This window comes from Homalodisca vitripennis, chromosome X (assembly GCF_021130785.1).
Source record: "Homalodisca vitripennis isolate AUS2020 chromosome X, UT_GWSS_2.1, whole genome shotgun sequence".
Classification (NCBI taxonomy): Eukaryota; Metazoa; Arthropoda; class Insecta; order Hemiptera; family Cicadellidae; genus Homalodisca; species Homalodisca vitripennis.
In genome coordinates this window covers 54,864,303-54,892,141 of record NC_060215.1, presented here as the reverse complement: position 1 = coordinate 54,892,141, position 27,839 = coordinate 54,864,303, and the positions used below count along the sequence as shown (strand labels likewise).

Genomic DNA, 27,839 nt, shown 5'->3' with positions numbered 1-27,839 from the left:
CAAATACTGCCTGTAAACATAACACTGTTTATCGCTAACAAATTTACCTACTACCGTATGCATTGTAAATTTCCTTCTGCTGTTGTATTTTGAAATAAAATATATGTTTAATTGATTCCCTCATATTCTCTTCTTCTCGTTGGCAAGACATCCATGAGGACGGACAGACCATATTATTACGAGGCAAGGAATACAGTGCGATAAATAAAGATTTGCTTTTACTTGAGAAATATGGAGAAGATTCTCAAAATGTTGTATATAATAAGGTACATAATGTCTTTATAAATGCTATTCTATTCACTGGTTGAAGGATTGTTAAGGTGTAGGGCTTCGTGGAATGTTCAACCTTACTCGTAATATATTTTGAATAATCAATATTAAGAATTAGTTTAAATGCTTCAGTGCAGAGCTTTTCTTGACTAACAAACATTTTAGACTGGAAACGATTTTCTGGAACCAGAATATTTGTTTCAAATCGAATGTTACTCGTATAAAGTGCGATATGAAAAATAAAAAAATTAAAAAAAATATATAATAATAGAAATCGAGGCATCAACGTTTTGAAGTTACGATTTGAATATTATTCCATTGCTTTGATGAAGTGTAAAGCAAGAAGTTAAATTGTGCTATAATAAATTTCCTGGGCAAACATTTGAAAAAACCTTTTAAATTTAGAAGTTTTAAATTAAAATATTTATGTATATACAAGATGCTTGGTTTTACATGTTTAGACTTTAATATAATAGTGAATTATTGCTAGTTAACCAATACTGAAATTGCCGTTTTTTATGCAGCATATTTTTTTCTTTTAAGAATGTATTAGTGAAAAATCACAGGCTAAACTTATTTCTTGAAATGTTGAACTCATTGGAACTCAATATGAAGACATTTAGTGTTAGTAATCCCACACTATAAGAAGGTAAAATACAAGAGATTTGAAGCATTCTAGTGTTGGCTTTATTATGAATGATTCAATAAGATCTTCAATGAGTCGATGGACGCACGGTCTTAAACGTTGAAGTTGAAGTTAATAATATCCTGCACAAAGCAAAGTGGGCGCTCATGACGTCCAGGAGACTTGCAGGAATCTCATGGGGCGTAAAAACCCCATATAGCACTATGGCTTTACAAAGCAGTTGTAAGGCCTCAAATCACTTATGGTTCATTAGTCTGGTGGACAAAGGTGAATCAGGTAACTGCCAAAGCCAAGCTTGAAAGCTTACAAAGGCTTGGCACAATCTTTGTAACCGGAGCATTTCAGGAGCAGTCCCTCAGCGACCCTCGAGGTGGCTTTAGGACTTCTACCTCTTGATGTTCATATAAAAGCTGAAGCGCGTAAGTCAGCTTATCGGCTGATGGTTGCTGGCTTGTGGAGGAATGGCGCGTCTAACGCGAGCCATGGCGCCATCACTGAAGCTGTAAACCCAAGCGCTATTCTCGAAATGGTCTCCGACACAATGAGAACGGAGTTCGTATTCAATAAGCCATTCTCTGTTGACTTCTACTCCAGAGATGAGTGGAAATCGCAAGACAACATCCCAACAATAAGAAAGAGCTTTGTCTGGTACACGGATGGCTCGCTTATTAAGGGTAGAACTGGATATGGAGTGTTTAGTCAATCCCCTAGAACTGCCCTTAGCGGCAGTTTGGGTCGGGAACTGCTCCATATTTCAAGCCGAAAATCTATGGTATCCTAGCCTGTGCCAACCTAGGCCTCACCAGAAGGTACCAGGAAATGAACATCTGTATAATGTCAGACAGTCAGGCAGCTCTTAAAGCTCTTGACTCCAACAGCATTTCATCCAAGCTTGTGTGGGAGTGCTTTAATCACTCTCTGCAAGCTTGGATCACGCAACTGTGTGCGTCTTGGTTGGGTACCGGGCCACACAGGCATAGGTGGCAACGAATGCGCCGACAGGCTTGCCAAAAGCGGAGCAAGCATACCATACACCGGTCCAGAACCGAGTTGTGGTATAAGCAAGTCAGCCGCTTATCAAAGTATAAACAAATGGTCCAGGAAGACACACCGCTTGCGGTGGCAGAGTCACCAAGGACAAGCACTCGGCAAAAGACTGCTTGCCGATTCTGCTCCGGATTCACCAGATGGCTGATGGGGCTGGGGAGGGATCGGGTTAAGCAAGTGATTGCCTTGATCACTGGACACGGCCACTTCAGGAAACACCTAAAACACTCTAGGTTTACGAAATGAGGACTCGGAGTGTAGACTCTGCAATAAGTCTGAAGAGACTGCAAAACACATAATACTGGACTGTGAGAGACTGGGAGCAAGGAGAAGGGCTCTTTTTTTCGGTGATAAACAACCAGGCGACGAACCAGATGCTAGTATCGGGGAAAAGCTTCTTAGCCTAATTAAGGGCACGAAGATAGGCTTACCCCTCTAACATCAAAGGGGCACACAATAAGCTCAGGTTGACGTGTGAGGATCTAGGAATCCACCCCAATATCCCAAAGGAAAAAAAAAAAAAAAAAAAAAACGTTGAAGTTGAGTCTGAATTAGAAATACACTATCCTTCAATATGCAATTCACAAACAAATCGTACTAAAGAAGTGAGGGTCTTGACTGCACTTTCTCAATGCAATGTGGTACTACGTTTCTTTTAGGAAGACTAACTATAGTGCCACACTCCACTACAAAAACCGTTATCTGATCTGACAGAGGAAAAAAGTTGCAAAAAGGAAAATAGGATAAGAGATGGACATTACATTATGCTTGCTTTGGAATTTTTTAAAACGAAGAAAGGTTATCTGTTATAAGGAGAGGATTTGTAATCATTATATATGCGAATTGGAGGAATGTTGCTTTCTTAACCTCTTACTTGAAAAAGATCCCTTATATTTCAACTTTATTCTTCAGAGCACATCATTCAATCTTTATGCTAAAGGCTTGCTTTTTAAAGAAAACTGAACTTTCTTTGTGCATCTATAAAATATCTATACGGAAAGCAAGTTCTATTCATATCCGTTTCTTTTTTGCTTGAACATTTATAGGATTGAAAAAATATTGTATAGATTGTTTGTAGTACAATAAAACCATTACTGTCTTCGCACCTTCCTTTTAAATTTGCGTTACCATTTTATTTTATTTTAAACTTGCTCTGCCGTGTAATTGTATTTTAAAACCGCGCTACAATCTCAATTACAATTTTTAACAGTGACGGCGTGGCTTCCAGCTAATCTATGCAAATTTGCATGTATTACTATCATACATTGTAATGTTGCGGGTTTAATGATGTTTTATTTACAGAAGTTAACAATCTATGTTGTGCTGTTAAAAGTCAAAAGAAAAGTAAAGATGTCTTATTTTACCAGGCGAAGGTAGGACTAAGAAGCCCCCTCTAACACCTAACCTGGGGACCAACGGCAAGTAACTTCTGATGTTGGTTTGTTTAATCTATTTTTTGTTTTGTTTTTAAAATCTTAATCGCGTTTAGTGTTATTTTATAAGTTACCAGGTAACAACTAAAGAAGAGAGTTGATAGCAATGTTTCAGAATCGAATATAAACTGGTTATGTTACATTATTTAACGAAATAGATCAGTTTTATTATAGAAGTGTTTTATGTTGTCAAACCATCTGCAGTAGTTAATAAACATAAAACGAAGAATGTTTCAGTATATCGTTATTTTTTGTGTGAGTTAATAATGATAATAATACCTTTCTGTTTCAATGTCTCTACTGGGTCTGAATTATATTTTTCATTGTGAGCATTTTTTTATATAAATTTTTCATTATATAAATTCATTTTATTTATAACAATATGTATTTACCTAGACTAAAATTGAAGTTGAAATTCAAAAATAAATGCGATGGTAAAAGTGAATGTCAACAAAGGCAAATATTGTGGCTTCAAAATATTACGTAATGGAACACGTAAGGACAGTATAATATTTCAAGATTAACAGATAGAATGAATAATGTGGCATGGGGAATGAACAAATACTTATAATCCCCCTCCTTTCTAAGTACCACCTCATTACGAAAGAGGATGACGGTGAGGTATTTCACGCCTCATTAATCTGGACAGTTTTGTTCTTTTCAATATTACTCCTTATGAAAGTCGGAAAGAGAAACTTATTCAGTGGTGGTTTTTTGTTTGGCGAGCTATTGTTTTATTGCAGTGAATACAATCATCACCACCATGTAGGTTTATTACTTCCAAACTAATTAAATTGAAAGCAACTACAATAAGAAGACCTAATAGACGTGATAAATAGCAAGTTAAGTTCTGCGAAGTTATAACATTCAAGTGCCATCAATAAAACAAATCGTGATAAAAGTACAAAGTTTGTAGTTATTAAAAGTACCTCACCTGCAGTCCGTATTGGCGGAACTCACTCAAGATCCTATTCTCAAACTTTGCTTAGATTTGTATGACTTTTAAGTTATTTTATTTTCATCGGTAAAATGCATTTCAGGTTATTTTATGTGTATGAATCTATTGTAAATACTTTTTAATATATTGTAAAATAATTAGGTAGAAACACGTATTAGGATACTCATATAATAGTATGGTAAATATGATAGATATTGTTGTGCCAAAACATTTAAATTTAATTCTCAACTCAGAGTGTTCAGTGTTTGCGTGGTTAGAATATTTAGGTGTTACCATAGATAATGAAGTACTTGAGTTCTTTTTATTTCTTCTAAAGATCTTTTTTTACATAAATTTGAAAAAGACAGAGACCAATAGATGTTCTGCCATCCTCACAATAAAACATGTCAAAAATCCAATACCGTATATGCCGCCTTTTCCAGAACCGTATTAATTTTATTTAAACGCTGTTTCTCAGGCACTTTATCCTCGTATCCTGTTTTCAATACTAATAAAAATAAGACAGTTAAAATGACCACACATTGTTAAAACTGTAACATATTTAAAGCGAAATAATGCACTTTTTCTATTAGATTCTAGTTCCACAGATACTTTGTTACTTAAACAGTGTTTTAATTCAGTAGGCTTAGTAAACATCTTAATATGGCTTATTTAACAAAATCGCTATAATAAGGAAACTACTTAGCCTAATTCATACGATAATAAGAAATATTGATTTTGAAGTAGTTAATAAAAATACGAGTAGTAATACGATAATAAAAGTAAGTTGCCTATGTTCAATTCCGTCTTCAAGTGTTAAGTTTCTAATTTTTTTAAAATAAATACGCACAGGGAATCCAAATTTATAAGACGAGAAAAATTATGAAAAACCTTACATACTTTTTGTTTTTATCGGTATATTTGGATAATTCTAATTTTACGGATGGTGATATGTGAATAAGTAATACAGAGAATGTTGCCACAAGACTTGGATTTCATCTAAAGTGCAAATTTGATTATAACTCTTGACTTGGAATTTGATATATGCATGTGTCTGGGAAGTTATACCACGACAAATATCGCTATACCAAATCATGCCTATTTATTTCCATGGTATATTCTTAGAGCAATATATCTAGCGAATTTGGACCAATTGATTAGTAAATGTTTAAGTGAGTGATGGTCTGATTGGGAATAGGAAGCTCGTAGTAAAGGTTGCAGAGTTGTCTCTCGAGACAGTCGGTCGATAGGAGTTGTCTGGAGTGTTATTGGCAAGTCGGATTGGCCGATTGCTGAAATTTTCAGAACAACCGTAAAAGCGAGTAAATTAGTCTAAAGTTCAAAATATAATTTTGATTTATATTATTAAAGACACATTAGTATTTATAATCACGTGTAACTAGATATTGTTATTTATAACGGATGTTTAACGGCTACGCAGCGGGTTGAATAATGCATGATTTATTTATTCACTTATTTATTGACTAAGATAAATTCTTAAAAGTAATTGTTTAATTGTAACATTAACATTCACTTCTAGATTTCGAGTCTCTGGTAATTTGCACGATTGTACCTTCACTTGTCTGAATTGCAGTGGTGGGGGTACAATAATAAGAACCAAAACCAAAAACTGCTTGATTTTCCATCAGCTAAAACAAAAATTTTTAATCAAATGAAATAATAGTCACTACATACTTGCGGATGATAAATTGAAAAGTACTAAGTAGGAATTATTTCAACTTAAACAAATAATCTATTCAATTTGGCAAATAACAAAAATGCCATAAGTGAGTACTAAATTGATTTAAATTTTTCCTCCATTACTGAGGAATGTAATGCGTGTCCCTTGAACCCAAAACATGTTAGGTCTATTTAACTTTAATTGATAGATTAGTCAATTTCAGAATTCTACTCATGACTTTTACTTTTGTCAGCAAGATACCAGTGCAGACGTTCCTATTTATGTAAAGTTTCAGTGTACTTATTTACTTATGTTTAAAAACTGAAAATAATCATACAAGGCATAAACTGTAATCCGTCGTATGCCCTCTTAGCAAAAGTTATAAAATGGCAAAATGTGGAGTTTGTCCATCCAAAATAATTTCAAAGCAGCTACGGTTAGCCTGTGGTGATTGTTAAGATATTGTGGTGATGTAACCCTTGTTCCACCGTTGGACGAAAAAGTATGACCTTAGATACAAATAATACTGAGGGTAAAGTGACGCTGGAAAACTTGAAGCGAGCTATTGAAGAATTCAAGACAGAAAATAATAAGCGAGTTTAATAAATCATTTGAACTCATGAATGAAAGGTTAATTGACCTAAATAATTTTGTGAACAGTCACAGTAAGAGAGCCTGGAAAAGTACACAACCTAAATAGATAGACTAGCCCAGGAAAATATAACACTGACAAAGAAAGTAGCTCAGCTTGACAGAAAGAATTGAAGATTGCGAGCAATACTCAAAACGCAATTGTCTAGAGATACACGGTATCCCATATCAAAAAGATGAAAATATTATACAAACAGGTAAGCAGGTAGGCACGGCACTGGGTATGGAGGTGGACGAGTCTACGATTGACGCTTGTCATGGGTTTGGAAGAAATACTGACAATCGTGGTCCACGTGGTATAATAGTGAAATTTGTCTGAAGGTTAGATAAGGAGAAAATACTTCGTAAGAGGTGTGAGAAGAGTGATTTGTCAACTCGCAACATAGGCCTAGCCTTAGACTCGCCGAAGTATCTCAACGAGTTCCTGTCACCCACTCGGAGAAGACTGCTATGCTTCGACAGGAGAAGAAAGAAAAGAATGGCATCAGAATGGCAAGATTTTTGTAAGGGAGAACGATGGTCATTCGGTTATTCCAATGAGCTGTTCAGCCGACTGAATAAAATAAGTTATTACGCCTAAATTAGCTTGATCTAGCTTATATAAAAAAGATTGTTAATTCCCAGTGTAATAAATTTTTGCTATCTGTTTTCATTTTATATGGGGATATGTAATGTACTTTATGTAAGCCTATATTAAGTATATAAGATACCATCAATAGTTTAATAGTTGCATTTTTTATATTATGAATAGCCTGGCTTATGGCAACAAAGTATACATGTATGAGAGAATTTTGTGAAGATTAACATTGTTATGAATTTACTTACCTACTTATAATGAATATTTTGCTGTCCTGCATTTTTATAGGTATGTATTGTTTACTCTGCTTATTGGTTGAAATTTAACATGTGTGTGTATATTATAACTCATTAGGGCCTATATAAAGCCAAACAGATATGAAATACCTCACTAAGTTGATATTTTTGTAGTCTCAAATTATTAATAACTTGGCCATACTTTTAATCAGTAGCGTTTAGCGATTTGAAAGTTTGTTTATAACTGTAAATTGTTATGCGAAAACTAAATTCATGTAGCCGACTTAATAAAATGAGTGTTTTGTTCTTTTGCGGTTTTGTAGGTATTTATGAAGTCATTTCTAATTTTATTTGGTCTCAATTTAAAATGTGTATATGTAAAATGTTTAATTTAGGCCTATGTTAAGCCAAATTAATATGACCGACATTATTTTTCAGTTGAATAATATTAATAACCTGGCCTTCAACAAAATATTAGGAGTTTAAGAACAAACCTTGATGTATTTGTAGCAGAGATAGAATGCCGAAAAAAATGTCCTGACATTATAATTTTAACAGACATTTGGGTTAAAAATGAAGAAAATTTTATAACAATTACCAAAATCAAAGAATTGTTCAAATGCAACCAGAGTTATAGAGCAGGTGGAGTTGTGGTGTTTGTCAATATCGATATAACTGTACTGTACTGTAATATATATGAATGTAGATCAGCAGATATACTTACATCGAATATTAACACTAAAAGCACACAATTAGCATCATAGCACTATTCGTTGGACGTTTTTATGGAGGAATTGAAGGATCACTTTAATTCACAACCTAATTATACAGACTAAAAACGTTGTATTTATCGGAGACATAAACATAAATTTACTGGGTAATAGTAAGACTGCGGACTCTTATGAAACACTACTGGCATGTAATGGATTGGAGCCACTAATAAATACTGCAACAAGAATAACAATAGGCACAACTACGGCCCTGTGGCTGATCGGTGCTGAGGTCTGCAAAGATACTATCTGTGTCTGGCACGCAGACTACAACAGGGTTCACCGGCTCCTTGACTTGGCTCACTGGTTTGCTGTATACAGCTCATCGGACGCTTCCGTCGCATTTGAAAAATTGAGTAATATAATTAACTACTTAATTTTGAAAAGTCATAAAAAGTGGAGACAACATAAATTAAAAACGTTTACTCATTTGCAGACGTATAAAATACAGACACAATTTATTGAAATAAATAAAATGGCAGTTAAACAATTTTAAGTTGCTGAATAATTTTAAAACTTATAGAAATAGATTAAAAATTTAAATAACAATGGCAAAAAATGACTACTGTTCTAAAATGGTTTTGGAATGTCATGGGGGCTCAAAAAACACCTGGAATATACTTAATGAAACAACTGGCAAACATGAAAACTTAAAGATCCAATAAAGTCTCTCATATTAAATAATAACTTTATTAGTATTAGTAAGGAAGTGTCAAATGAATGAAGTAAGTATTTCATATCGGTTGCAGATTGTGTTTGTATAGAAGAAATTAAACCAAATATTTTGATATTCTGAATTTTAAAGACAACTTTTCATTGAAAAATGAAATGATATCTAGGCTACAAGTATGTTTTTACGATATGTTCATGAAAATCGAGTTCAATAGGTTCTGGAATCTTTAAAGAAGCGAAGTCTCGAATAGATCAAATTAGTTCTGAACTAGTAAAAGGACATTTTCCTAAAATACATTGTATATTTATTTTAATTGTAAATTTAAGTTTTAAAACTGGAATTTTTCCAGATGGAATAAAGAAAGGTCTAGTGATACCTATCTAAAATAAGGCCCTAAACAGTTATACAACAATAATTACAGACCCATACATTTACTAACATGCTTCTCTAAAATAATAGAAACAATTATGAAACGCAAACTTATAACTTACCTAAAAAACTGTTTGTTTAGCCACACTCACTTTGGTTTTACAAGTAAACAGAGTACAGAATCTGTTCTAGTGCAATTTATAAAATATGTATCGGCAAGAATTAATGAAAATAAAAAGGTCATGGACCTGTTTCCTAATACAAAGGAAGCCTTCGATACAATACTACAGATCGTACAATACTACTGCAAGAATTTGGAAGCGTCTGGAATTCGTGGAAAGGTGCTCGACTGGTTCGAAAGCTATTTATCAAATAGGACACAAATGGTTAAAATAAACGACGAAATCATTGGAGAAAGAAAAAACTAATATTGAGTACCACAAGGATCTGTATTGGGAGCCACTCTCTTTTTATTATTTTTGTCAATGAACTTTGCAATAGAACTTGTTAAGGTAAAGTAACAGCTTTCGCGGATGATATGCCGGAGACAGTTGGGAATAGTACAGAGGTTCATATCTAAAGTTCTACGCCACTTAAATGGTGGTTTACCAAAAACAATATTTAGTATCTAAGCCCAGAGAGAACAGCTTACATAAATTTAGTCTAAGTGGAAGTTATTCTTTTAATGCATCTATTAAATACAGATGTATATAATGTTTGTGTAAATACAATGAATGTGGTAATAACTGTGTGGAAATAAAAAAGTGAATGACATTAAACATTTAAGAACCATTTTGCATAGAGAATTATATTGCTATTTCACGTGTTTTAGTTTAAGGGAAATTAAATTCAAGAGTTTTATACCATCAAATAAAAAATATCTCTTATTTTGTTTATGATGGAACACAATTTGTATAACACCAAGATTGTATTGTCAGTTATATGTTCTTATTTATTTTTTAATAAATTTTGAAAGTAATTGTATTACTTTTTTAATTGTAACGAAAGTTACACCGTACTTTTCGATAGACTTAAACAAATTTAAATATTTGTCGTCAATTTAGATTTCTCTTGAACTACATTGTGATGTACTTGTATATTAATATTCGTATATATTTCTATGCCTCTGTTACATTTTCTACTTACCATAAGTACTTTACGAGTGGTATTGGTATTGAAATATTTCTTCAATTTTCAGTTAACCAAGGGATTAAAATATTTCTTCACTTTTCAGTTATCCTAGCGATGAAAATGTTCCTTATAGAAATCTATAGTCAATATTTTTATTGCCTGTTGAGCATTTAATTAAATTTAGAATCATCGTTGTCTGGTGTGATATTAAGAAGACATGTTTGGTCTCTTTTACTATATTTGCCTTTTTGGGTCAATGAAGTCTGCCCGTGATGCGGAATACAATTATTTAGCCATTTATGTTTGTATCAAATATAACATTCGACTTGTAAACAACCCTACAATTTTTAATTTTTTTATTAGTGTTAGGAAGATTATGAATGTGATAAAGCGGTGCCAATCTTGCGTTAAGAATTAAAACATAACTATTTAGAGTAATTTAGATTTGTTCCATAAATAGAAAGTGTATCTTTCCGTAGTCTTTTTAAGGGTGACGAGGGTGAAATATCTGTAATGCCTGGTTACAGCATGATTAAAATCTTAAAATTAAAAGTTATATAAAATTAAAAACTTTTGGGACTACAGTTAGAGTAAAAATCGTAAAGGAACTCCGATGTGTTACTTACAGCAGTGGTTCCCACCAGGCGGTCCCATCGAGGTCCGCAACATGCTTCAGAGAAATTAAAATATTTCATATTTAACTTTACTTTCAGTAGCATTTATTGTAATATAGTTCCCGTGTAAGTCAGAAGACCACTCATCATTAAAGTCAACTGGCACTAGCTCTATATAGCCACAATGCTAGTTACTACTTCTATTAAGTATTATTTTTGTCAATTCCCACTAGATATCTTGCGTGCATCATAGTTGACATGTCTGTCCACTTCAGGCAACAACACTGTTATTTACACTTGCTCATAGCACACAATTTAATTTGTTGGGCGAGGTTCTTCAAGTGACAATGTATCGTTGGTTAAAAAGTGGATCGTTAAAACGTGATAGGCATATTAACGAAGAGGATGAAGAGTTATTTTATGTGAATGTTCAATGGGATACGTCATTGTCTGTTGAACCTAACTCTTTCACATCTAAGAGTTACAGTATCTGTAGGCTTACTGTGAAAATAAGGAAATACAACAGTGAAACAGTGATTATTTGAAGATCGATTTTAAATATATTGGATCTGTACATGAACCTAATCCTCAATGTGAGTTTTTCTATGAAATTCCTTTTAATGATCTTATAAAGCCTGCAAAACGTCGTCGGGATTCAAAGACAAAGCACTCGGAAGAAAAAAGTACGTTAAAATTATACTATGCGAGCTCAAATCATTCTGAAAAGTTATTTAAAATACATTCTCGTACAAATTTAAATGATAAAGCAACCCTTGCTTCGTATGAGGCATCTAAAAATATGGTAAAACCCATAGCGGGAGCACTTATATTACCATCGGCGGTAATTATTTGTAAAAGAATATTGGGTGATGCAGCCACTAAGGTAGTAACTAATGGCCCAGTTTCAAACAATACTGTCTAAAGACGAATTACAGGTATGGTTAGTAACGCTGAAAATACCATGTTGGTTAGGCTATGCTTAGATGACATGTTTACTGTTCAGTAGGATGGCAATACAGAAATATCAAATAAACCTATTGATGTTAGTTTTTGTTCGTTATTTATAGGAAGACCATATAGGAACTATTTCATGAACTTTCATGAACAAATATCACGACAGTGTGATATTTTCATTGCATTAAATGAGCTTTTTACTAAACATAACATTGACTAGAGGAAATGTGTGGGTTTGTCTACTGATGGAGCAAAATCCTTGGCTGGATACAGTACAGATCTTCAAGCTCGTATCAAATCTGTAGCTACTAACATGCGATAAAAGCACTGGCCAAGTGGCCAAGAGATTGCCTGAAATGTTGCATCTTAACGAAGTAGTTCAAATTATTAACTACATTAAAACTCAACCTCTGCAGTCCAGATTGTGTTCTTTTTTGTGCAAAGAGATGTGCAGTGAGCATGAACATCTTCTTATTCACACCGAAATAAAGATTCCTCTCGAGGAAGTTTCTAGACAAGTTTTTTAAGCTCAACGATAAGGTCAGAATCTTCCTTCTTGACACCAAGTATGCAGATTTTCACACAGATTTTTCTTGGCTTTGTAACTGCTTATTTAGCTAATGTGTTTGGACATTTGAATGTTTTGAATATAGGCTTACAAGGTATCGATATACACATGTTCAAAGTTGAATATAAAGTTAGTGCCATAGTTAAAAAGTTTTCAGTTGTTGGCAACAAGGGTCTATAAATGCTCTTTTACAAATTTCCCCACTTTAAAAGCATTTTTACAGTCATCTGATGAGAATTTAATCAACAAAATAAAGGAAAACATAATTGCTAACTTCAAAGTTTAGCAACCAGTTTGAGGGAATATGTTCTCGTGCCGGAGCCTAATAAAGGTTGTATTAGAAATAAGTTTTGCTTCATAGAAATAATGATTTCAGAGTGAAAGTGTCTTGTACGGAACCGACCAAATCAGAAATCATGGTTCCAACAGATAGATTCTACGTATATAACTGAAGGGTTTATAGATTTTAGTATTGCTTTGTTTATATATAATATTTTTTATTTAATAATATTATTCATTATCTTACTAGTATTTATATGTGTAATCAATAATTTTTCTTTATATATCGCAATTAGAATAGACTTGTGATACTTCATTAACACCTTGTTCTAAGTTTATTAATAATATAAAAAAAGTGTACTGTATTTTGCCTGAAACTATGCGTTCTTAATATTGATGCTATTACGTGTTTATTTCTTAAATAAACATTATAATATAACTTTCTTTGAATAAAAAAATCAATTTGTGCTAGAATCAAATTAAATTTTCGTAAGAACAGTTTCTATGTTAAAGTAAATGGGTAGCTCGTATATTTTATTTAGTAACTAATGCAACTCAGATTATTATGCGTGTAGTCTACCATTTAAGTTTAAGAATTTGAGGACTCTTTGTCAGTAAAGTGACTAATGAGAGGTCCTTGAAAACGTTTGGTTGAGAACCATTGACTTAAGAGTAAAAAAATGACCGGTAATTTTGAACTATTATAGTATCTACGCTGACGTGTGTTCAGTTACACAATCAACGTGTCTGTCAACGTAGTTGGCCTTCCAATGCTGGGTTGTACATAAATCACTCAATGTATACACAACACATTGCTGACGTTTGAATTTGCTCAGTTGTTATGTATTTCAACATCATCGGTTGGTCTTAATAGCTAGATATAACGTAAAACACATTTTTAAAATGATTTAATTACACTATACGTGTATTCCAAATTTATTATAAAAATTTGTTATATTGACCTTATATAAGTCGCAAGGTTTTAAACTCACAATAATCTTAACGTATCAGACAGAGCTCGTAGTATTTGATTACTGGATTATGCACATATTGTTAATTATTCCTTGCGGGGAGAGGACCTGTCACTGGAGTATGAGTATTACAATTGACTGAAATTTTAACTTATTCATAATAATAACTGTTTACTAATTTTCTGCTTTGAAATGTTTGGTCTTAATTAAGTTACATTATAAATAAACTACAAGATATAAAATAATACAGTGAATGGAAAATTAATATGGGTTTAATAGAATAACGAATTATAAATTGTACAGGACTAATTTTTAGTCCAAATACGCTTATAGTTATGCTTTGACGTGATGAAGATTATCGTGGTTTTATAAAAGTTTAAGCATTAATGTATGGAAAATGAACTACGTGAAACTGAAGTTTTTTGTTGAACCAGATGACGCTATAGGTGAGATATGTTTGACTGTGTGTGAATGAGTCTGAGATGTGTTTTGTTTACATTACTAAAAGCTGTCACACTGTACGTTGCTATGTAAAAATAAAAAAATAATGTAACCCTGCCAACTAATTTACTCTCATTACAAACAAGTTACCAAAATCAAGCTAAGCATCAAAGAAATTGTAAAACCAATAACAAAGATAACCAATGCGTTACTTTTATCGGACTAATGTAAACAAAATCCTTATTTCTTTACGTAGATCTGTAGTGAGTTCACCACGACGTATTTATTAGTTTACTAATTTCTAATAATTTAATTTTTATGTATATGCTTATGTTTTTTTGGCATCTGATGAAGAGGACAAATATTGTAACCCGTGAAATACAGTATTTATTTTTGTAACATTAACGACGGCAATTATACGAAAATCCTTTATCTTATTAAAGTAAAAACTTTGTACAGGGAAATATTTTTATCGAATAATAGTCGAACTAGGCTTTATCAACCTCCTATAGCAGGGCGGTTAAAAATCCATCAAATTTTTCAATCGTAATAAATAGTTAATTAATTTATTACATACATTTCAGTTGGATATTAGTACCTTAACCCCAATGAGGAACCTATTTTAAACCAATGGGGGATCAATGAAGACCCCTCGGTGCCCATTGGAGCACATTTGCTGGTTAAATACTCGCACTGACCCACAAAGACTATTTTAAAATGAGTCGAGTTGTGGAAAACGATCGTGCAAAAATGCATCAAACTTATGATGAAAAATCATCACTGATTTGCAAATGACGCACAACAAAATAAATAAATTGTTTATATTCATAAAACACGGAAGTTTTATATGTTACATAACCAATAATAAAACAGCTATTCGTCTCTTACACTTTTAATAATTATCTTTGAAACTATATATGGTAATAAACTATCAAAAAATAGGCAATAAAACATTATAATTCAAGTTAAAGACGTGTTGTGTGGGACTCAGAGAAGAGAATAAAGCAGAATGACATGTTTCTCTCGCAGACCGTGTTTTTAATGTCTCTGGCTCAAATTGAATAACTGTCAACATAACAATGATAAATGAGCTCGTAGTCAGTTCAACGCCTCTCGCAGTAACAGGAAATTATTTTTTATCTCATGTTGTATTTTGTGGCCTCTCTTTTGCTTTTGCTTGTTTTTCCTTGCAATGTAATCAAACAACACATGAAATTTCACATTGTCAAACTACAAAGTACAACGTAATATTTTACAAAGTAAAACTAATTAAAGCAATAAACGTATAATATGGTGAAAAATACTGCATTAGCTTCCTTTACCTTTTCATACGTTTGTTTGGTAATTGAAAGGTAGTTATTTAGGCTGCGATATATTCATGCAGTTTTTTGATAAAAAATACAGTTATTTAGGATATGTCATTTTCGTACATCTATTTTTTAACCCCGTTGTCATTTACTATAGTATGCGGTAGGATATAAAACGCTGTAAAGATAAAGCCACATTTTCTTGTTTACAATATAACTAATATCTAAATAAGGCATATTACAAACAGTCTGAACTTTTAGAGAAACAAACATTAATTATTGATATTACACACTGATATACGTAAATGCTTTAAACACTCAAACGCATGAATGGTAACTGAATGCACGGTTAAAAAATTAAATATTCATAATCATTTTAAAAATTAACAAATAAAATAATACAATTCTAAATGATTGCAAGCGAACAGGTTCATCTAATAAATTATGTATCAAACTTAACATAATTTTGAACCAAACACGAAATAACTATACTTACACTGAGAAATAAAAAAGAAGCGTAAAATAGTACCAGCATAAATTCTGAATCTACTGCAGTAGTGTTTAATCTTGATGGTTTTTACATGCCAGTAGAACTTTCACTGCTTGAAGACTAAACTAATATTTCACTTAAGTCTTGGACAACCCAATTAAAGTCTTGAGGGGCATATCAATAACAAAACATTTTGAGATATTAGGTTAAAAAGGGGTATTTTATAGGTCTAGTTTACTACGGAGGGTTGCTGTTAGAATGGGTAGGACTCCCTTAATCTTAAAAACCTTTATCAAGCTTAAATATGGGGCAGTATTGTTTTCAATGCTCGCTTTGATTGGAAGAAGCTGGAATAGAACTAGCCTTCCCTTTTTCCAGGGTGGCATTACATATATAGTGCCCATTGCCCTTCCTCTTGGGATCTTGACATCTCTAGAAAAAGATATCTAGTCCCCTACCTTCCTCGTAAATATCCTGTCACTCTGGAAGCAGCGCAAAGGCCCTTTTAGGACTAAGTTTAATGAGAAGTTTCCTGATATTCTTGTACTAAGACTAAAGGTCTTATTTAATCTACAGATAGGCGTGCTGGGCAGTGAATTTTAAGTCAAATAAAGAAGAACAGGCTGCAGTCGAGAGTTATATTGGACCGATCGAAGCGGTTTTCAAACTATTTACCAAAAAAAACTATTGTTAATTTAAGATTTATTTTTGTTGTTGAGGACTTCACTTGACTATATGGCCAATTGATGATTAAATATTGTTACCTGATTGTTTTAATTTTATCAAAAGAAGTATTCTATATTTTATTTTAAAACGTAATGAGATTGTTATCACACTATTGCAGAGCACATATTAACAATTTATGTTTTGTCACGTTACTACGTTGCCATAGAGATACATTTTATGATTTTATGACATCGTTGGAGATCGTATCATAAATTTATTGAGTGAAAGTGACGGGCTTCCACTCAACTTTTCTCTCAGTATTAATTAGTCTAGAAAGCTGATTACTGTATGAGATATTACCTAACTTGAATACATATGTAAACTTTGCAAATCTTCACGAAAAGAGAATATAATCATTCCTGAGTATTAGTTTCCATATACGCTTTAAAATTGTAACTTGTTGATGATAGTTCTGCTTGTGATCCTTCTATAACATGATTTACACACAAGTGATAAGTTGAATCATGCAGAGTTCCTAATGCATGTTATACAAAATGTATAGCATAATTGAGGTGTCATTACCTTTTTCTGTAGTAGTTTTACGTCAAAGGTTATGACATCAGAGATGGGTTCCCCAGCTCTGGTGACGTAGTAGACAAGCAAGTGACTGACGGGAGCCATCACCGTCTGTACGGTAAAGCTGAAACAAAGTAAATTTCTGTGTTACTAGACAAATAGGCTCCATCACTCTGGTGACACAGTAAACAAGCAAGTGACTAATGGGAACAATCATAGTCCGTGCGGTAAAGCTGAAACAAAGCAACTTTCCGTGTTACTAGACAAATAGGCTCCTTCACTCTGGTAACACAGTAAACAAGCAAGTGACTAATGGGAGGAATCATAGTCAGTGCGGTAAAGCTGAAACAGAGCAACGTTCTGTGTTACTAGACAAATAGTTTCCTTCACTCTGGTTACACAGTAAACAAGCAGTAGTAGACGAGAAAGTGACTGACGGGAGCTATCACTGTCTGTACGATAAATCTCAAACAGAGTAACTTTCTGTGTTACTAGACAAATAGGCGCTTTCACTGTGGTGATGTAGGAATCAAGCAAGTGACTGATGGGAGCTATCACAGTCTGCTTGGTAAATCTGAGAATGACTGTGTTAATAGACTTATAGATTTCCTTACTTTGGTGTTGTAGTAAACATAAAAGTGACTGACGGGAGCCATCACCGTCTGCACGGTAAGCTGGAACAGAGTAACTTTATGTGTTAATAGACTTATAGCTTTCCTTACTCTAGTGTTGTAGTAAACATACAAGTGACTGACGGAAGCCATCAAAGTCCGTGAAGTAACGATGAAGCAGAATAGTTTTCTGCGTTAATAGTTTGATTGCACTTTACTTCAGCCACGTCCACTATAACGATATGAAACTATTTTCAGCAATTTCTTATGATAGTATGTTTTTATTTCTAGAAAGAAATTGTAGGCGATTGCGATCCGTAATTGCATAGTAACTGATAATATGTTTGAAATTTTAGGTTATATCTGGAATAGTCTACTTGTCAGGGAGACCGAGGGAATAGGAGTTTCTGGGGCGGAGGATAACAAGGTACGGAGGGGTAAAATGGTTAAGGAGGGGCTAAACGACCACAACACAGGACAACAAATATGTGAAGGGGGAGTACTACCCTAAAAAATATACATAAAAAGGGACAATAAGATTTATTACAACACATCACATTGCTATATGCCTTGGTACGCATGATGAACACGATCCATCTGGTTTGCCTGCCATTTAAAAGTTTTGAAACCCTCATTGAGGTTTCGTACGCAGTCTATAAAATCACTTTTAAATCCAGTTATCAAAGTTACTCAACTGTCAAACCCATGGAGCACATCTAAAGAAGTTACATGCAGCTGACGTGATTAGTTCGCGCTTCCGACAAGAATATGGATCGGATTGTCACATTGTCATCAAAGCACACTGGTGCACTGTAATTACGTGATTTCCTCATTCCGCTGCGCCACGATTTTAGTGATGGAGATACCTATTAGGCCGTATTATTAATATAGTTCTTTATTGCAATAAACAACGTAAAATCATAGTATTGCAACCGCCATCTATAATCACTTATTACCCACCTTCAGATTTTGTTTGTGATAGGTTTTAAAAATATAGTTTAAACAGAAAAATCCGTCATAACAAGGAAGGAGTTTCAATAAAAGATCTGAATGAAATTATTGTATCTATGGGTTACACCAACAAATCTCGATAAAGAAAAACACGTATATTGTATATGACGTCCTTGTAACATTCACTAGATCGCAGTGGAACGCCAAATCTGGCTTCTAAAGAATGGGTAAATATGCTTTGATAGGATTTTATACAGAGGTGGTGGTTGCCAGTATGTGGGGTGTCCAATGTAGGGGGTGTGTTGGGTGCGATAGCCCTGTGATTGGTCATAACAGTTACGGGAGAAATTACCTCTGTATTCGCATCATTTGACTACCGATCCATTCACATATCGAATATAATTCCCAGTATTTCATCCTATCCCCCAGCCTTACCACTTTATTTCAGTGGTTAGTGAGATAATAGCCCACCCTCGATTGATACATTATGATACGGCGGAAAAGGCGTAGCATATTTTTCCATGCCCTCTCCGCTAGAAGTTGTCTAAAAAATCTCTTATTAGTTGATTCTAGAAATCTATTTTGTCGGGGCATCGATATTAGTCGACGCTACACAGTACATCCGTACGACAAACGCTATGCATCTACACCATTCATTATTATTTTAAAATGTGTGTTTTTAGCCATTTTGTTGTTGTTTTATTCATAACAACAACGGTAAACTACAAACATTTTGAAACCCTTATTATCGATTACAGCAAAAAGGCTAATCATCATTTTAAACATATGTTGGAACCTTGTCATTATTGACGTGGCAACGTATTATAATTCGGTGGAGCCGGCTGCACGCACCAAAAAACATGACTCATGCAGCGTTACCTAGCTCTGAGGCGTTCCATTTAAGGCTTGAAGTGCAAGCGAGAGCGCGGAACGAGCGACAAAGAGGCACAATCGTCCCCCGCGTTCAAATTCAAATTCAAAATTCAAATTCAAATTCCTTTAATGTCGTAAGACAACGTTTGTTGTATGACAGAGTCAAGTACATGCTGTATATACATAGGTTATAAAGTAAAAACAATAAAAATACAATGGTTATACAACAGTAAATATTATACTAAATATTTTTTTATTAGTCTACATAATTATAATTGTTGTAAAAAAAAAAAAAAAACTTAAAATTTAGAATTTAAAACGTGTCACAACTTTACACTTGTTAGTTTATGCCCGATTTAAAATAAGTTTACAAATTCCAACTAATAATGCAAGAAAAACAAAACAATAAAAACAAAAATATCATTATACTAGAAACTCTCCCACCGTGTAAAAACAACCCGCCACTAAATGCTCCTTTAATTTTTTTTAAAATTCTTCCTTATTTTGGATGCACTTCAGCGGTTCAGGAAGTCTCCAAAAGCACCTGGCACCGACATTGTGCGGTAAACTCGCTGCCCAAACTGTCTGGTGTGGAGTTTGGCGGAGGTTTACTCGAGCCCGGGTGTTGTGTTCGTGTACTGCGGATCCATCAGTAACTGCTACACTGTTAAATTTTGCAAACATTATTGTTTCAAAAATATACAATGACGGTAGCGTTAAGAGGTTCAATTCTTTAAAAGCAATTTTGCACGATTCTCGTTTTTTCAGTCCAGCAAGTACACGAACAGCACGCTTTTGCAACACAAACACTCTATTAATTTGTGCTAGTGTAGCTGAGCCCCAGACCAGCAGGCCATATCTCAATCGAGACTCAACGAGAGAGCAGTATACAAGTTTAAGAAGAAACTTGTTACGGTATTTGGCAAGTTTGGGACATGAGGAATACAGTCGAAGACAGCGACTGGCATACACAGTTGATATGAGTTCGCCAGCTGAGGTCATCATCTATTTGTACCCCCAAATATTTGACACACCTTCTTTGTTGTACTACTGAATTATTAATTAGAATAAAAGGTGAATTATCTTTCATACGTTTTGAAAATTCCAAAAAAAACTGTCTTTTTGAAGTTTAAATGCAAATTTAAATTATTTAAAAATTGGTACAGCTGTGTCAAAACTATATGACTATTAATTTCTAAGTCCTCGACTGTCCCGCTAGAAAACCCGAGGGCTATGTCATCAGCGTACATAACAAGCTGGTTATGTGGGATCGCTTGGGGTAAGTTGTTTACATACAGGTTGTAGAGTACTGGTCCCAAGATCGAACCCTGAGGGACACCAAAATTGACTGGAGCCCACGATGAACGACTACCCTCGACCTGCACACACTGCTCTCTCTGAGTTAGGTAAGAGTTCAACCACTGTAGAGCCAAGCGCCCCAGACCGAGACACCTTAGACACTCCAGAAGCTGTGGGTGACCGACACAGTCGAACGCTTTTGTCAAATCCATCATAACCCCCACAGTCCGCCGATTTTGATCCAGCTCGGTCACAATATCCGACACGAAAAAAACTTATTGCCTCTCCGGTACTTTTACCCGTCGTGAATCCAAATTGTTTCTTATGTAGAAGTTCATTCGAACTCAAGAAAAAATTTAAAAAAAAAAAAAAAAAAAACGTTCGGCAGCGTTGGACATCAATCGGCCTCCGCGTTCGGCAGCGTTCGACATCAATTGGCCTCCGCGTTCTGTAGCGTTCGACATCTGTCTCTCTCCTACTTGAGTGAGCGATGCGTCCGGATGGACAGCTGCTATACAATAATACATTTACATGTTTTCGTCAAGTATGAAGTGCAGTGAAAAGTGAATGTGGTGTCAATTGTTTATAGCAACGATAATTGCGGCGATAAAGGTAATGATTCTTTCGATATTAAATATATGTCCAGTGATATATTTTCGAATATTCGTGTTTTTATCATTAAAATAAACATCATCGGTCCGCTAGTTCAGCGATTGTAGGTTATGCTATAATTTACAAAACTATAACAATCAGTTAACAGAACTATTTAACGATGAGTAAAAAGTCAATGGCTTTACTATTCGATCAAAATAATTATCGAGCTTAGCTATGATTTAAAAAAATTAAAACATAAATGCTAAATCTTCCACATATCATAACAACGTGTCTGAAATGACAGGTTGGACCAGCCAGCCGTCAAAGGGAACAATTTTCTCCTATATCAAACACATTGAGGCGGGCTTTTTAAAAGCTAGAGTTACAAAGATTTAATGATGTTTCCAAATTTTAAATTTAAGATGTATGAAAAATAATTTAATCACAGTTTATCCTTATAATAAATTATTCCCAGTTATTACTTTTTTACAACAAATTACAATTAAATTTGCAAAAATATAACCGACTTTACGGACAACGGGGTTTTTTACTTTATAACTTTTAAAGTGGTGAATACCCAAACGATAAAGTATACAAATATTGTGAGGTTTCCTCAATAACCAATAAAAATATCGAACAATCTGAAAAGAAATGGGGCATATATCCGTTTTTTAAAATAGCCATCTTACGTGTTCGACAAAGCGTGAGGGCGTAAAAGTGATTGAAAGTTAAAATTGCTGTTGTGGGGCTAAAATAAAGATGCGCCTCAATACAGCTGGCTCGAGTTAACGGAAAGAGGAATAAAGGAAGTATGTGGGATGGAATTTGTAATCATACTATATCAGTTTCAAATAATACTAATTATTTATTATTCTTTCACTTGAGTTTCATGCCAATGTGAACAAAATGCTCTGTAATATGAGGAGACCAAAATAAATGGAGTAGAATATAAAAAAAAACTATACTGTTTAATAAATAATAATCAAACTTAAAAAACGAGCCTCGATAAGTGTGTACATGACTAATGTAATGCGTAAGCAACTTTTTGTTCTATTACGCATACATGTCATTAGCAAAACGTGGAAATGTAACTTTCTTTCATTAACTCCGTATAAAAAAACTCTTTGATAATTAAATATATGTAATTATATTAGATGCAGTTTTTAATAATTAGTAATAATTGACCAATCCCGATAAATGTATAGCATTTGGAATGGCTATTTTATCATCGTGAAATAGACCATCTCGTATGTGTGTACTGTACAAATACAAAACTAATTACTCTTCAGATCTCCTACCAAAGGTACTGGAGAACGAGTCAATACTGCGAAACACGTTGATTGCCTCGGTTAACTCTAAACTCAAAGTTTAAATAATTTTGGAAGGACAAATTTAAATATGAATATGAAGAATATAAATATAAAGATAAGTAGGAGTATAGTCCATATGTTAAATATAGTCTATACTGTGATAAGTCTTGCCCAGCAAGTGAAAGATCCGGGTTCGAGTCTCAGTGGGCGGAGGGATTAATTTTGTTCATCAACGTTTCTTTAAATGAAATTAGCATATTACCAACAAAAACATTTATGTATGAATATATGTGCATATATTTTATATTTATAATATTTCATATACAAGTATAACATAAATTATTAAGTTTAGTATACTTTCCTAAATAAAACATTTCTCAATTACACTGGATTAAAAGGTATTGTATTAGATTTTATTGGAAACAATATATGGCAGTTGATTATAGATTTTATGATCGTCGTAAAACTATGGCACGACCACCGCTAATTAAGTTTTAACTATTGCACACATACAATATAATTTCTGTTTTTAAAAAATATGTTTGAATTACTTTTATACAAAATAAGATTTTATTAGTTTTAAATTAAATTTATACTAATTAATCGTGTTTTTTTCAATAAATGTAGTTTATTAGTGCATATAAACATACGTTCACAGAAAAAAAAACCAATTGCTTGTTATTTTTGTTTACATTTGACATTGCAATACGCCTGAAAAATGCGGAGAAATTTTCAGAAATATGATTAAGATAATGAAGTAAATACAACTGTATGCATTACAGTTGTATATTTTAAAATTCTAAATGTTTAAATATTCGAGATTTTTTTAATGTATTTTATTTGTAGTTAGTTGAATGAGTAACACAATCACATTCAGACAAAATAAATGTACCTGACAAAAATCAATAGTATTGATGAAAGTTTATTGTATTTGTATTAATGGTACTGTTGTTATATTACGTTTATTGCAGTTATTAATTTTTCAACAACCGGATTTAATTGAGAGTCTGAAGTAAGAGGTTGTTTTCGCAAACAAGAGGATTACGAGTATCCACATTATTTTAAGCCTCATTCTTATCTTACTTATACTAATTTACATATCCACTAAGGATAATGACGTAGATATTAAACACTGTTAATAATTAACGTATAGTTCTAAAAAATTGAGCATTTCTTAGATAATATATTTCAGGACTAAAAATTGGTCTAAATGCTGCAAAAAGGCAGCATACCAATGGTTTATTCTTATTACAAGAGAGTTGGCTTTTACATTACATGGAAAGAACCGTAGAGCAGAGACAGAATCATTAAACACTCTTGAATAAATAATGTGGGACAGGTGTGAAATACATTCTGGGTTTCAAAAGTAACGTGTTTGTTTTAAATTTATTCTACTGGACTTACTGACATGTTTTGAAAGAGGTTAATTTATGAAAATTATTTCAAAGAGTTTTTCATAATGATAAGTTAGTATTAAAATTGTTTGTGTTATTTTTGCAACACGCCATTCTTCCCAAGCAGAAGTCCACGGTAGAGGTATTTCTTAAATTGAGAACAATAAATGATTGTTGCCAGTTAGTAAACGAAATACCATAGGGTCTGACAGTTACTTTGATGTTTACTACCTAATTGCTTTGTACTTCTGTCAGTCTTCTGGTCTCCTGTAATATAACATGTATTGGTGACAAGTATTAAACACTGTGTATTGATACCTATATTATACACAATTTTTAGATGAATTGCAGTAATGAACTATTATGTAAATCTAATCATTATAAAACAATAAATTTTATATAGTTCAAAACAATATTTAATATTTTTCATTATTTGTATAGATTACTATATCATTGTATAAATATCACTGACACATGATACTCCGTCAAATTTTTCTTGAGTGAATTGCAATAAATAAATTAAATGGATTACAATAGGTAATTTAGTTGATCTCTACATGCGTTAAGTATAATATCCCATTCAGATTTTAAAGATTTAATACATTTATTTCTTCTTCAACATATTTTTAATCCTGTGAGTGTTCATTTAGGTTTCGTCAAATTTTTAAAATAAGAACTTTTAGATTTAATTTTTTACTTGGAGTCCTCCATATCTAAATCATCACACATACATACATACATATTCTTTTCCAATATCTTAAAACAGAAAAAATGCATACCATTATAAGGCTGACAGTGTGTACAGATAATGTACATTTGATTATTCTTCAATTACCTTCTTCTCAGTATTACATTTACAAAGATAATCAAATATAGTTAGAAATTACAAAATAAACTAAAAGTTTATTAAACTGTGTGATTATCACACGGCACGTGTATGTTTAATATACATTGAAATTTAAATGACCCTGTATGTTCTAAGATGTAGCGCTTAAATTCCTCACGTCATTTATATGGGAAAGAGATAGAGATAGTAATGTAATATAGGGATAAACAAATTGCTTAAATAGAAAGATTGACACTAATGTAATAAACCAAATATAAAGCAGCAAACTTAATAACGGATTCCCGCATGTTAGCCTGTTTATTTCACGACTAAGACATAACGATCTTGGTTCAGTGCATGGCAAGACAATTGTGATATATTCTAAATTCATTCTATACCTTAGGCTATACCCACGCGAAAGATGCAAGTATATGGACTCCATCAATTTCAAATTGCTTAAATAGAAAGATTGACACTACTGTAATAAACCAAATATAAAGCGGCAAATTTAATAACGGATTCCCGCTCGTTAGCCTGTTTATTTCACTACTAAGACATAACGATCTTGGTTTAGTGCATGGAAAGACAATTGGGATATATTCTGAATTCATTCTACACCTTAGGCTATACCCACGCGAAAGATGCAAGTATAAGGACTCCATCAATTTCAAATTGTTTAAATAGAAAGATTGACACCACTGTAATAAACCAAATATAAAGCAGCAAATTTAATAACGGAATCCCGCATGTTAGCCTCTTTATTTCACTACTAAGACATAACGATCTTGGTTCAGTGCATGGCAAAACAATTGTGATATATTCAGAATTTATTCTTTAGCTTAGACTATACCAACGAGAAAGATGCAAGTATAAAGACTCCATCAATTTCAGTTCTCAGTATTTGGAAATATACGCCAGATGAGTATTCCAAGTGCTGTAACGAATAAGAAGACGATGGAAACCTGTTTTTGTTGTTTGCTTTTCTTCAAGAATATGAAGAAAGGCACATCATGTTCACCGACCACATGATCAAAGACAATGTGGTTCTAAGTGGAAAACGGTAATAATTTCGTTATTTTGTTTCTATTCATAATTCAGCCTTAATTATTGGATATTTGGATACTATACTCGTTTACGTACCATATCAGGCTTCCAGCGTTCTTCTCCACTGTCAAAAAACAGCTCATGTGCCTTAGTGTAACGAACACAAACAAATCCAGTTATACTGGATCGGATACATATCCTGAAACTTGTTGTGACCTCTATGATTTTCGTAGAATATATGAGAGCGGCAAATCTCAAGATGATCCAACCAGCTCTGCACTGGAGGTACGATTTTGGTCTTCTTTATCCATCATATCATGTTTGTTGAGAGGTACTCTAAGCTGTGTTGACTAATGAATCGTGATTCCTATTATGGATTGAGTGGAAACTAGAACCGCCGATACAGTAGTGACAGCGACATCGGAATTGCCATTCAAACCACTTTTTCTTAGTTTCATAAAACTATTTTCCTCTGTTACGAAGGCGGCCAATTTAGGTCCAACTAATATATTTCTCAAATCATTTGGAACGGATCACCACTGTAACCACTGGGAATGAAGACTCTTAAAACCTTTGCAGCCTGTCAAGCTTCCAACAGAGATGGTAAAAGCCAGAAAGGGACGCTTAGTATACCACCAAGTATAGTATTGTGGTAAAAAGCAGTAGAAACATACTTTAGCAGTTGTATGATAAATACGGAGAACTTGCAGGGAGATCTGAACTTTCCGTTTCTTTAAAATAAATCAAAACTGTGATAAAGATAAATCATAGTTCTGCCCGTAAACCTGGGATAGGTTGTAAAAGCGGTACCATCACTCATGAAATTGCTGATACTTCCGTATACCAATTCCTTCTAGTTCCGTTCATAAATCCTTCTAGTATATTATAGCAATGCATATAAATTTGTCTGTACACTCATGCCTAACAAGCTTCAGACCATTACGCTGATTTTCACTGGAAGAAATCTTGGTTTCAGTTAAGAAGTACATCTTTACGAATTATATTTTTCTAGACATCTTTATACTGCCCAGAGAGAAGAGGGTAAGAATAGTAACTTTTTTATTAATATACCACAGTCTGAGGAGTTTCTAGTTACGCATGATACTATTACATGCAGATAATACGTGGAACTTTTTTTGGCTAAGATACATGTAAAATTGATAAAGTTTGGGTATAAAAAACGTTTTATAAACGGCATATTCGAATCATACACGTCGAAAATGTGTACTTGGGTAAGATTTAAATACAGGTCATAACGTTTAAAGGATGCTCCCGTGTTTATAAGGACATTTTGAAATAAAGTGTACTTAAAAGAACGTAGCCGATCACTATATTAAAGAAATGTCTGATAAATACTTGAATTCTTCCACGTGATCAGATTCTATTAGAACGGGGATTTATATAGTTGATTTCTATTTAAAAGCGTTCTACTAAATCACAAACAGTTCGATATAACATAGCTTAATTTGTTGAAACTGTTGGTATATTACAATACTATCGGATTATATAATGATCGATGTACCGTAATCTCACGAGTTAGTTGTGTAAGTAGGTCACCAACAATCATCATGTAATTTATTAGCAAGATTACCATTGTAAACCTGCATCATCACATAGCTTCCATGTGGCTGTATTTATGAAGGATGTAAC

The 27,839-nt window shown here is 33.4% G+C and overlaps 1 protein-coding gene across 1 annotated transcript in view; it reads right to left on the bottom strand.

Moving 5' to 3' along the window:
• LOC124368998 (C3 and PZP-like alpha-2-macroglobulin domain-containing protein 8) overlaps positions 1-27,839 on the bottom strand; it is a 393,079-nt gene that overhangs the window by 82,580 nt on the left and 282,660 nt on the right. The window contains exon 11 of the mRNA XM_046826596.1: positions 17,294-17,411. Within this exon, the coding sequence (XP_046682552.1) occupies positions 17,294-17,411 (118 nt within the window). The remainder of the gene's footprint in view (positions 1-17,293; positions 17,412-27,839) is intronic.